Below are 12,054 nucleotides of genomic sequence, written 5' to 3' on the forward strand. Positions count from 1 at the left end.
CCTAGACATGAGCTTGCAACATCCGCGGGCCGAGACGGGGCAGCTGAGATGCGGCATATTAGTACGGACACACTTTGGGAGCGGTGAATACTCACGATCTGCCGCATGTGGATCAATTCGGACTCGAAATTGTCGGATCGTGTCCCGGGCTCACTCCTTCCGCGCTGGGCCGAAGAGGCTCAGTGCATGTGTACGCCTGTGCACTCGCAGTCGGCTCCAAATATCTTCAGTGAGAGGTTGATTCACGTATCCTAGAAAATACAAACAGTACAATGGGCTATCTTTGCTCACGATCCGATGCCGCTTTCGCGTCGCGCCCGCCCCCTCGTCAGCTGGCGTCGATCCCGGATGTGACGCGGAACAGTAAGTCGCCCCTCATTCCGCATCCTCTGGCGTCCCTGTGAACGCAGACCATCAGACCGGCGTCCGTTCGTGCCCCGGGTAGAACAACGGGATATGTACGCACTGTGTTTCCTTCTCGATCGGATGGTTTCCGAAACATCCCTGGCCACCTGGGGGACCAACCTCTCGTTCGATCGCGCACGTCGTGAGAGGAAGAAACACGCTCACGATCCGTCCGAATCTCCCCCTTTTTACTATCTCCCAGTGGTGTCCTTGAATCCGAGGCTCAGGTTTCGCGCGCGTCATATCCCATGTTCTGGGGCTTCGTCCTGCGTGCGCCGCCAGAGGCTCTGAACACCAACGAGCGATTAGCGTCAAGACGCACGCGAAATAAAAGCATGATGGACGCACTTGGTTACAGGTCTGGTGGACGGTGAGCTCCCCATGAATCGTTGAAGTCGCGTGGACAGTGATCGTGCTTTGCGCTTGGATCGTCTAAAGGCGCTGCTCGCAGCCCAAGTCCCGATGATGATAGCAGCGGGGGATAGGTGTTCGAGAGGGGTGTATGAATTGGCGGCAAGAGCGCTGACATCCTTCACTGCACGTATGCTCCAGACGGCGGCTGGCACGAGGATATCGATAGCTCGATCCAGGGTTTCTTCAGAACGACTTCTAGCATGCTTCGGAGGCGGAGTAGACGGTGCAGGCCACTGGAGCCACCCCATCGCTACTGGGGGAGAGGTGCGAGAAGAAAGGTGGAAGACAAGGTGGAAGCAGCATGGCGGGTGCGTACAAGGACAGTCGATGGATGACGGCAAGGTTCGTACGCCGGGAGGAGGACTCGAGGCTCGACTTCTGCGCTGCACGGGCGCTTTTCGGCTTGAGGCCCACGCGGTCAAATATTTGAGCTTCTTGTCAACAACCAGTACTGCATACATAAAGTGGAGCCCCACGCTGTCAAACTTCAGCTTCAAGCTTCAGTGTTGCCAGTAACTGCCATGGTGTCGCGCGAGACCACCAAAACTGGGAAGGCACCCCGATCACAGCAACTGTCAAATTATTGCATCCACCACTGGTCTACCAACCTTCCTCACCTGCCATCTGCTGGAATCATCGCTAATTCAACTAATCCACGGTGACGCTTCATGAGCACTCGAGCATCCCGTAAGTATACGCGGTGTTCAAAGCCGTCAATTCAGCTCTCGGCGATTCACCGCCGCTGCCCTCCCACCCGCCCACACCGCGCCCGATAACAGGTGAGTTCCAACACATGCGGACAACGCTTCCTGTCGATGTCCCCAAGATGATCCTGCTAACCTAATGTCGTAGGCTCACGGTGAGACGGCACGCACGTCGCTGTCGTTCTCCGTCACAGAGTCGACTCGCGGTGTCCTTTGCTCTCGAACTCAATTTCGCGACCCGCTACGGACGTGCGACTGGGGTCATGATCTAGACCACCCACGCCCTTCCTCATGCCCTGAGAGGCCGCCCTTCGGGGCGCCGGCAGCCCTCCCCAATAGCCTCGTCGTCTCGAAAGACTGCGGGACGCCCTCGAGGGGTACTTTTAGGCACGGCCTCACACACGGAGCCTGGTTCCGCTCCCCCACATCTTTCCTCACGCTGACCGCCACCCTCAAACCGGCCGCTTCCCCGACCGCTCTCTCCTCGCAGGCGCACGCCGGGCCGCCGGATGCAATTTCTCGACGCTCATGCAATCGCGGCCATCATCCAGGGTTTCGTCTACCTCCTCGTCGCGGTGGCGTGCTGCGTGTGCCTCGCGCGCAGGGTGGCGAAGCGGCGGACGGGATGGGTCATGCTCGTCCTACTTTGTGTGGGTGTGTGCGCCTGTGCTCCGCAGCTGCACAGTCCCCACATCGAAGAATATGCGTGCTAACGCGAGGAACAGTGCAAGTGGCGATGAGCGTGCTGCGCCTGCTGTTATCACAGTTCCCGACGAGCGTTCCCTTAGGCGTGGCCGCAACGTCTCTCGACGCGGTGAGCCTTGCTCCGCTGGTGAACGCCGTCTCAGGGTTCACTGAGATCGTGTAAGGACGCTTCCCTTCCTTACATTTCTGGGGAACTGACAAAGGAGCACTAGTGGACAGTTGGCGTGCTGGAGCACGAGTTCTTGATGCGCACCGCCCTCCCTTTGCTGCAGTTCTTCCCCTACGTCGCCGTGCTCCTCTTCCTCGTTGGGTGGGCCGACATCGTCTCAGCACGGAGCCAGCATGACGTCTACACCGGCACCGCCCTTCGCCGCGCCGGCTTCGTCGTCATCGCGTGCGTGCTCGCCGCGCTCGCCGCCGCCGTTGTCTATCTTCTCTTCCACCGCGCGCACGTCATGCGCAACCGTCGCTTGGTGCGTCCCGTTCTCGGTTCGGTCATTCCCCTGTCTCTCTGCTCGATTCATTTTTTGCGGCTCCAGCTAACGCACACTCTTCGCGGCGCACGCTAGCTCCTCTACGCAATCACCACCACGCTCCCTTCCTCCTCCTCCGCGTCCTCTACGCGCTCCTCGGAGCATTTTCTCCTTCCCCGATCACCTTCGCGCCGAGCGACGGCCGCACCGCATCGCGCACGGCAGCGCACAGCGGTTCAGCCCGACGACGGGCAGCGTCGCGCTCTACGCCGCGCTGGACCTCGCGCCGGCGCTCGTCGTCGCGCTCGTGCTCCTCGGCGCCGCGCTCGCAGTTCCGCTGCACAAGGACGGGGTGAGTTCCGTTTGCTCGAGTTCGATGGCGGGGGCGCGGACGGCAGGAGTGCTGATGCATTGGGTTCTCGCAGTTCGTTCTCGTCCGCGGCGCGCGCGCGCTCGAGGTCCGGCTGGGCACGGTCGCGAGTGCACGCTCGCCGGCGGTGCAGCGCAGCAACAGCTACACGTTCGGGATCCGGAGCGTGCACTTGGAGCAGCTCACGCTCTCGCACTCGAGTACGTGAAGGCAGCCCGGTTACTTTATATGGACTCTGGTGACGGACACGGACACGGACACGGACATCGTTCGTTTTCTGGTTTGGTTTATAGACGATTCGACGATACCTGTGTATAATGGACAACCTGGATGTGTATGCATATCCCACCCGTGGAACGGACGCACGCCTGTATAACTTTTAATATGTACACAGCACTCAGACTCAACACTAGTCCACTCAGCTCCAACACTCTTCGACCAACCTCCCCTCGCGCTCCATCCCCGCCACGTACTCCCTCGCATCCGCCTCTGCCAACCCCCCCGCGCTCTCCGCCGCGAACACGAGCGCGGCGCGCACCCCCGCGGGCATCTTGTTCGCCGACCCGGACACATACACGCGCGCGCCGCGCTCCCCAACGAGCGCCCACACGCGCGCCGCGTCCTGCCGCAGCAGGTCCTGCACGTACCGCCGCGCCGCGCCCGCGGGACCGTCGCGCGAGAACGCGGGCGGTAGGTGAGCGAGCCGCGGCGGCGAGCGCCGTCCACTCCGATCCGTAGTGGTGGTCTTTGCTCTCGGAGCGGCAGCCGAAGTAGAGCGTGTTCAAAGTGGGGTCGGGAGAAGGGGAGGGATGGAGGACTGGGGCCAGAGGTGGAGAGGTGGACGCGCTCTTGGATGACGGCGCGCATGGGGGCGACGCCTGTGCCGGGCCCGATGCAGATGACGGGCGTGCTCGGTCGTGAGGGAGGGCGATGAAACCTTTCTGGAGGCCGACGCGGAGCTGGTGCCAGGCGCGAGGCCGGCAAGCCAGGTCGTGCAGGTGCCACTGCGGGGGATCTTGAGCATGGTGCGGTAGGTGACGATCGCGATGCAGAGGTGTATGTTGCGCGGGTGTGCCTGACGGGATGTGGTCAGAGCGAGGAGAAAGAAGTAGGGAGGAGGTCCGTACCTTGATGGAGCTCGCGATGGAGAACTGTCGAGGACGTAGGGGCGGAAAAGGTCGAAATGTACTCCCTTGGGATCTTGGCTGAGCGGAACTCTTCGAGTACTCGCGGATCGTTCTGCGTGGTCTTGGCAGTACTCGTATAGCTCGTCCTACGTACCATCAGTTAAAGAATGATGTCTCGAATGCATGCACATACCGCGCCTTCCTCGCTGAGGAACTCGTCGAGCTTTTCTCGTTCTGTCTCGTCTGGAGTAAAATACGGAGCAAGGCAAAGAACGACCGCCGAGGTACCGCATTGATGTCAAGGTATCGCGTAAAAATCTCCCGAATGGTGGTGGTGCTCGGAGATGATCAGGCAGATGTTGGTCTGGAGAGCTCTGTGGTGTAGGACGCTGACCAAGATTGTATACTCACCTTTCAATATATGCTGCACCAATATTGGATTATCCGAAGTATTCGCAAAACCTATGCATGACAAGAACGACTCGACGTCTGCGTGTGCCGCCTCAGAATGTATGACGGCAACATCCCCGGCCGTATCTGTGTGCTGGATTGTTAGTAGCTAAACGGGGAGATTCGGAGGAGCACTTACTGGATATCCTCATCAAGCTGGAACTCGAAGTGCCGAACATCTTGATTCCAGTCACTGGACGTGATGCGCTTGTTGAAAACAATGTAGCGGTATGGTACTGCCTATCAGCTACCAGCGGATCTCGTTTGGCGTCCACCACAGCCCGGCGCGTCCGTAACAGAGACGCGTGCGGGCGGGAGATCGTCAAGAGAATCGACCGTCTGATGGCTGGAATGGGGAGGACTTGGAGAACACTTCGGTCAAGGTAAGTATCCAGGACCTAGGGCACCTTCAATCCTGGGTTGGCGACGTCGGCAGGGGCAATGCAGAGAAGCAAAATGACTCACCCCAGGTGGTGCTGCTCGTCTCCTTCGCCTCTCCCACAGTGTTCATGCGCCCCGAGCTGTTGCAACCTCCTTGCAGGAGCTTTCCCGGCCAGCAGAACTTCTCGTATGAGCTGTCCCCAAAGCGAACACCGCGAACGTGAGATCTCGAACAGGTCTTGTGGCAGGTCGGCGCGGAGGAGAAGTGCCAGAGAGGCGTCATGGCTCGCGGTTCGCGTCCTGAACCTGTGGTGGAGACCACAAAGAGCACAAAACACTCATTTATGAGGTTTTCCTAAAGCGATCTTAGCGCCACTCTGGACTGATGGTGATGGGGACGTACCGGTGGATAGACGTCCATGCTTCGCACATGTGCGGTGATGTGCAGACACCGGCACAGACGAGCCAGTCGGTCGGCAACATCTTGCGCAGTCCCGTCTCCGTCGCGTATAGAAGGTGAGGGTACGTTCGACGTCGTGCTGGCCGTTGGCGCGATGAGAGCTCGCTAATGGGGTTGGGGGTGGTGAAGGGAGGGAGGAAGACATCGTTATCAGATAAGCCAGAGCGCGCCTAGATCTGTGTGTCTTTTGGGCGGCGAGCAAAAATGGGCGCAAGCGCCGAACACGCCACGCAACGCGTGTCACGAGACTTTCTCCGCTCTCGTTTCGCGTTCGTTCCTGCAAGCCAGAGCCAAACCCCAAGACACAGAAGGTAGCCCGGATTGTCTGGCCGAAGGAAGGAGCGCTGAAAGACCCATTTACGCAGATGTTCGCGGCTCGCTCTGTCGCTAGGTCGGTTCGACGCCCCGCTTGCTCGACTTGCAGGTGTATGCATACGGCGCCGCCAGCGGTGCAACGAGGGGAGGCGAAGCGCGATAAGGCAGCAGTCAAAACCGAGGACAACAAGCCTAGGGCACCGCAGCTGATTAGTCTAGAGAAGCTTACCGCAGAACGCGCTCTCCTCTACGCTGACCCCTCCCTTGTCATTGTCAACAAGCCCGCCGGTCTTGTTACACAGGGCATATCACAAGAGAACTTCTCTCAGGTACGGTTGTCGCCGTCTTATCCACGACTTGTACTCATGACTTCTGTACAGGATGATCAGCCGAGAGGTTCCAGACGTTGCTACGCAGTAAGTTACCGTGTAGATCGCTGTTCTGCTGCGACTGACTGAAGGGCAGATATCGAGAACTATCAACTTCTCAATGAGCCGTTGCTACCATTGCACCGTTTAGACAAGGTATATTCGCTCGTCTCCTCTTTTGTCGCAGCTTACACATGTTTTTTTAGTATACTACGGGGGCTCTGGCGTTGGCGACTGACAAGAGGAACGCCAGGCTATTTTCGCAGCAGTTTGCCTCAAGGGAGGTGAAGAAGTCGTATCTTGCACTTGTCGTCGGAGGACCCGACATGTTCCCGAACAGTGAAGGCGTCATTACAGATCCCTTGGTGGCCACCAACGGCCACGTGGATGTCTTCTTTGATGACAACCGGCCGCGCTTTATAAAGCCGGCCGTACAACGTAGTGCCGACTCCCGAGGCGAGAACTGGAAAAGAATGCTCGTACGGACTATGAAGTCGTGGCTCGTGCTGTGAGTGTTATACTTTGTGGTCGCATTCCCCTGCTCACTGTCCGCCAGAAAGATCTGCCTCTTATCCTCGTCAAACTCTCCCCACATACCGGCCTGAAGCGCCAGCTTCGAGCGCATGCAGCGCAATCCCTCCGCAGTAAGTGATCTTTATCAGCTGTGCACCCATTCTAACCCAGCTCCCAGCTCCGATTCTTGGCGACTCCACATACCGCCTCTCGAGTAAGAGCAAAATGATGCGCGATCTCAGGTCTGCCATGACGATACCCAAGACTGTATTTCTTCATTCATGGGAGCTGACAGTCACTGTGCGTCCTTCCCCTTCGCCCAGTCCCTATGCCGTCGCTCACGAGTTTCTTGCAGCGGTACAGCCCGTCGCCCTTCGAGCTCACCATTCGCGCGCCGCTCCCTGTCCACTTCCTCAACGTCCTGGCCCACGCTCGCGTAGGGATGTCACTGCCTCGGAAGGTGATCTCCGGGGGGTCTGGATAGACGACGAGCAGGTCGCGGGTTCCACTTCAATCCCCCATTGGCAGAAGGGCGACTTCTCGAAAGACTCGCCTGCTGCGAAGCTGCTCTCCATCGGCGGCAAGTGGTACGGCCCGACACAGTATACGCAATTCCAGAAAAAGAATAAAGCAAAACCTGACTCAAGGTGGAGGCGGCCCAGCAAGCTTCCCGCCTCCCCTTCCCTGCCAGCTTCCTCTCGTGTTGAGGAGTAATTCGGATGGGGCGATACTTAGACTCCGGTGACCTTCCAGCTGTCGGTCCATAATTCAGTACTGTACAGACGCTATAATCTTGGATCTTCATACGCTCACCATATTTCCCCCGGTACGTCTCCACCGCAAGCGAAGGCAGGGTGTGAAGTGACTTGGAAGACTCACCCTCGGTCCGTGGGCGCTTCCGTCACCTCGGTCCGAGGAATCTTCATGCGGTTTGATCGCATTCCCCCAGCTTCCTCTGCCTCGAGTTGGCACGTTCTGCCACTAAAAAGCTGCCTTTTGTCTTCATTCAATACACCGCCTTCGTCGAAAGCGGCTTCTGAACAATAACGTAAAGAGGTGGCTCCTGTTGCGGTGTGTAACTGCGCTCGAGAGTCAACCGGAGGACTGATCTGCGCCCATTGACGGCGTTAGCAATGAGGAAGGCGGTCCCTCGCTGCGCCATTTCGGTCCGAGACGAGGCACGCTTCGGGTACAAAATCAGCGGGCGATTGAGCTTCCGAAGCGTCCTCGTTTTCTTTCCTATCCCCCTCGCTTTCACTCTCTTTCTCCTGCCAGGTGTCCTTCTGCTCCGCACCATGGTCAAGTTCGACGATCGTGCAATCACGGCCGTGGTCCAGATTGTCCTTTACATTCCGGTCCTGATCGTCGCTCTCGTGTTCTGCTTCCGCTATGGCTTCAACAAGCATGGGGGCTGGATGGGGCTCGCATTCTTTCTCTCCGTGAGACTCTTTTCGTCACCCTCTCTCCCGTCCTCACCCGAAATGCCAGTGGTCATCACCGCTGGCATCCTCGCTATCGTTTCCACCCAGGATATTTCAAATCATACTCTCGCGGCCGTCTACCCAGTTCTTGAATCCGCAGGCCTCTCGCCCCTCATGGGGGCCATTACGGGATTTCTCTCCATTGTGTAAGTTGCATTCCCCCGTGCTCATCGAGGATGCTAATTCAGTTTCCTCCAAAGCTGCCAATTTACCCTCGCCAAACGCTCCTTCATGTTCGACCGTGGCTTGGTTGTCCTGCAAGCGATCACCACGCTCGCCTTCGTGCTCCTCGCCTACAGTGCCTCCGCACTTCCGAACGCGAAGAATCAGGACGACATCGACCAGGCAACCAGCTTCCGGCAGGGCGCGTACGCTGTCCTCGCTGGCGTCTACATCGCCCTCGTCTGGATCGTCTTCAGTGCGTACATGAGGCGTGCGGAGATCCTGAAGTACCGCCGACAGGTGTGTCCTTCCCCCTTTGTCTCCTTCCATCAGGCTCAGTCGACACCACGCAGCTCCTCACGGGAGTCCTGCTCTCGCTTCCGTTCGTGACCGCGCGCGTCGTGTACTCGATCGTGGGCGGCTTCGCGAAGCCCACCTTCGGCTTCGACGCGGACGGGAACCTCATCCCAATCCCACACCCGGACGACCCCCTGCAGAAGTTCAACCCGACTACCGGCAACTTCGTGCTGTTCGTCGCGTGCGCGCTCGCGACGCAGTACGTCGCGGTGATGATCATCTGCTTCGTTGGGATGCGGACGCCGCTGAAGAAGGACGAGGTGCGTGGGGACGTCCAGCGATGGAGCGGGGGGCGCTGATGACTCGGGAGAAACTGGTTGGGTCGGGACAGTACATGCAGGTTGAGGGCGTGGCACATTCCCGGCGATACGGAGACGGTTGGGGCCGATTACGGGGTGGGCTATTGTTCGCTAGACGAAGGGAAATTTGAATGTACTGAAGCGATGTTAAAACTGCGACGGCATCTATTAATGCCGCATTAGGATATGGTGGATGCACGCCGGACCACAAGTCGTGGGGGCTATCGACGACCTCGAATCTTGTTCAAAAACCCCTGAATATGAGGGTGGTCTGGGAACGGGGTCACCTCAGCCTCAAGGTGGTGTTCAGAAAAGGGTGCATTAGACGCCGAGACATACTTACCTCCAATCACGTGGGCTACAATGCTGATACGCGAAAGCACATGGTTTTAATTACGCCTTCGCAACGCGGGACAATGGCTTGCTCCTCCCACTTCTCTCCTTAATCCACTCCCATAACGTCGAACAAAGACACTGGCCGTGGAAATTGGGACAGTGGTCAGTCCTTACAAAAGGCCACGCCCGAGGTCGGTACATTTTCCATCTTTCGTGGAACCCCCACTAAGCCTCCAGTTGGTGTCCGGACAGTTACCAACGGCGTTTGCTCGACCACTTGCACGACCACTTCACTTTTTCTCCGTTCCTCACTCCAACAGGTGGGAGCATTTGTCGCTTACTCTATTCCACTGGACGGGACTGAATTCTGTCCACACAGCTCTCCACCACAGCACTGCTTTAACGACTCAACCACCTTCTGACCACCCTCACGACCCCACTACGCCCTCACACTCCCCATCACGACTACACTCTCCACCAATTCTTCACACTCAAATATGTTCTCACTCATCTTCGGCCCAACCACCTTCAACCTCGAATCCGCCCTCAAAGATTGGGACGCCTCCGCACCCGATCACCTCGTGCCTGAGTTCCGGGGCAAGCCCAAGCGCAAGGACGACCCTTCCGCCGCGGCGTGGCTCGCTCTCGTCGAAGGCGCCTGCGCCGCCCGCAAGATCCCTCGCGCGCACTGGCCTGCGGTCGCGCTGCACTTCATGGGGAAAAAGCCCCGCGCGCGCGTCGGCGAGGTCGAGAAGGTCATGCGCGCGCTGCACGGCGAAGGCTGGGCGTGGACGTGGGCGAACTTCTCGGCCGCGGTGAAAAATATGGGTTGTGAGTGCTCCCTTTCTTGACTGTTGCGAACCTCCGTAGATGCTGACGGGTGGTGGGATCCATCAGGGAACATCGACGAGCGCAAGACGCGCGAGATTGCGGTCGAGCGCAAGTCTGCGGGCTGTGGAAGCTCGTCAAGGAAGCACGTCGGACGCCACGCCGACCGCTGCTGCGGCGACCGCGCCTCCTGCCCCGCGCCGTCGCTCTTCCAGGCGGTCACTGGCAGCTTCTTCGCGTCTGCGGACCCGGACCGGGTCGACGTCAATGCATCCGCCGCACGCCCTACGAAGCCTACGCGTAGCGCGACGATGCCTGCGCCTTCGACCACCGCTTCCTTCTTCCGACCCAAGACGCGGGAGGCATCCTCCTCCTCCGTCTCCGAGAAGGACAAGGACTCGAAGGAGAAGAATCCTGCCCCCGCCCCCGCCCCAAAGGCCGCCGTCATCCCCAAGCCGCCCGCGTACAGCTCCGGGTCGCTCTTCGCCCTCCCCGTGCTCCCGTTCCTGCGCCCGGCTCCGACCCCACACCAGCTCCCCGCGAGCATATCCGCGCGGGTGCCGGTCTGGCTGCTCGCGACGATGGAGGCCGTCGCGCTCGTGGTGGGCGAGAACCCGGACGTGCTCACTGCGGTTGCGACCACGCTCGTCGCGGCCGGGAGCGTCGCGGCGGGCGGCGGGCCTACGGTCGCGGCGATCGGCGAGGTTGTGGTCGTGGTGGGGAAGGCGATCAAGACGGCGCACGAGCGGGCGAACTCGCGCCATGGCGGGCATTGAGTGGGTGGTGCGCGGAAGCCCAGCGACGGGGTGACTTGGGGTTGCCGATCGTGGAAGCGGCTTGTATGTATGAGTATAATCGTCGCAGTTTCTGCAGGGTGGGATGTAGCTAGATGTAGAGTTCAGGTGGTACGCGGTGTAATCATGGGCTGGGACCCTGTCTTCATGACCACCTATAACGACTTTATGATTCAAACCTTCTGACACGGAGATGAAGGACCAGTGTGCCTGCGATGATCGACGTTGGGGAAATTGAGGAAGCCGCCAAGCTCTTCGGGCCGTGTGTCACAAGGCGGATCTTCTCGCTCAGACACAGTGGAGTAGGCCTAAAGCCATAGAGCATAAGTTATTGCGCATAAATGACTGATGTACAAATGAGCGTCGATGATGAATGCAGGTGTGTATGTGAATGCAGTATAGAAAGAAGCCAATAAGCCCGGGTCGTTCAACGACCTAACCTAGAGTATGAGTATGAATATCCAAATGGCCACCCTATCGTACACATGAGCGCGCGCTTTCGTTCTGCATGGCTTATCGTCCACGAGGAAGTCCAGCACGAGGCAGCCGGGCACACACAGCGCCTTACTGCGCCTGCACCTTTGTAGGAGTCCCGCGCGCGCGGGCACTCTGAAGCACGCGCGTGCGCGACAGAACACGGTCACGTGTCGTCCGAGCGGCCAGAAGTCACCGAGCACACTTGGTGAAGAAGTAGTACCTGCACATGTATAAAAGTAGCACGCACACACGAAGAATGTCAGTTCCTTTCCCCCACACTCACTCGGTTTCTGTCGTGTCCGCTGCTCGTTCTCCCCCGCGCATCCGACTTATCCGTGCCCGTGTAACCGTCGTATCCGTCGTATCCGTCTTTCCGTTTATCCGTCGTATCAGCCAACGCGCGTCCGTCGCGCTCAGTCTAGTCGCGTTCAACGCGAACATTTCTACAAGGTCTGAAGACTACGCGAAGGAATCCCCACAATTGGTGACCACCGCAGGGGGGCAACCTCGTCTCTCTCGTCCCCGTCCAGACTCGTTCTACTCCAACACTTAGTCAACATGCCTTTGGCGAGCTCAAGCGGCAACCCTTCAGTCGAACGGGGAACATTCGCGCCTGCAAATACCAGGCCCACAAC

The 12,054-nt window shown here is 58.8% G+C and overlaps 5 protein-coding genes across 5 annotated transcripts; 4 read left to right on the plus strand and 1 right to left on the minus strand.

The window, feature by feature from the left end:
* Window positions 1–2,032: 2,032 nt before the first annotated feature.
* BXZ73DRAFT_103189 (uncharacterized protein) lies at window positions 2,033–3,279 on the plus strand (the record flags this gene model as incomplete). Its single annotated transcript, XM_048015500.1, has 5 exons — window positions 2,033–2,177; window positions 2,249–2,385; window positions 2,441–2,701; window positions 2,934–3,053; window positions 3,127–3,279. The coding sequence occupies 5 exons, from the start codon at window positions 2,033–2,035 to the stop codon at window positions 3,277–3,279; spliced, it is 816 nt and encodes a 271-aa protein (XP_047876047.1).
* A 210-nt stretch (window positions 3,280–3,489) lies between these two features.
* Window positions 3,490–5,634, minus strand: BXZ73DRAFT_91083 (riboflavin synthase domain-like protein; the record flags this gene model as incomplete). Its single annotated transcript, XM_048025853.1, has 15 exons — window positions 3,490–3,821; window positions 3,890–3,981; window positions 4,025–4,198; window positions 4,261–4,310; window positions 4,392–4,436; window positions 4,487–4,535; window positions 4,606–4,742; window positions 4,826–4,841; window positions 4,868–4,987; window positions 5,011–5,046; window positions 5,114–5,182; window positions 5,212–5,335; window positions 5,366–5,384; window positions 5,433–5,527; window positions 5,556–5,634. The coding sequence occupies 15 exons, from the start codon at window positions 5,632–5,634 to the stop codon at window positions 3,490–3,492; spliced, it is 1,437 nt and encodes a 478-aa protein (XP_047876048.1).
* Window positions 5,635–6,498: 864 nt separating this feature from the next.
* BXZ73DRAFT_103191 (uncharacterized protein) lies at window positions 6,499–7,399 on the plus strand (the record flags this gene model as incomplete). The annotated part of the gene is made up of 5 exons (XM_048015501.1): window positions 6,499–6,675; window positions 6,729–6,816; window positions 6,864–6,985; window positions 7,041–7,145; window positions 7,214–7,399. The coding sequence occupies 5 exons, from the start codon at window positions 6,499–6,501 to the stop codon at window positions 7,397–7,399; spliced, it is 678 nt and encodes a 225-aa protein (XP_047876049.1).
* A 581-nt stretch (window positions 7,400–7,980) lies between these two features.
* On the plus strand, window positions 7,981–8,984 carry BXZ73DRAFT_49804 (uncharacterized protein; the record flags this gene model as incomplete). Its single annotated transcript, XM_048020321.1, has 3 exons — window positions 7,981–8,312; window positions 8,367–8,628; window positions 8,682–8,984. The coding sequence occupies 3 exons, from the start codon at window positions 7,981–7,983 to the stop codon at window positions 8,982–8,984; spliced, it is 897 nt and encodes a 298-aa protein (XP_047876050.1).
* An 833-nt stretch (window positions 8,985–9,817) lies between these two features.
* Window positions 9,818–10,924, plus strand: BXZ73DRAFT_49800 (uncharacterized protein; the record flags this gene model as incomplete). The annotated part of the gene is made up of 3 exons (XM_048020319.1): window positions 9,818–10,151; window positions 10,218–10,411; window positions 10,511–10,924. The coding sequence occupies 3 exons, from the start codon at window positions 9,818–9,820 to the stop codon at window positions 10,922–10,924; spliced, it is 942 nt and encodes a 313-aa protein (XP_047876051.1).
* Between the last annotated feature and the right edge of the window lie 1,130 nt (window positions 10,925–12,054).

Source organism: Epithele typhae (assembly GCF_022376455.1).
Source record: "Epithele typhae strain CBS 203.58 chromosome Unknown BXZ73scaffold_38, whole genome shotgun sequence".
Classification (NCBI taxonomy): Eukaryota; Fungi; Basidiomycota; class Agaricomycetes; order Polyporales; family Epitheliaceae; genus Epithele; species Epithele typhae.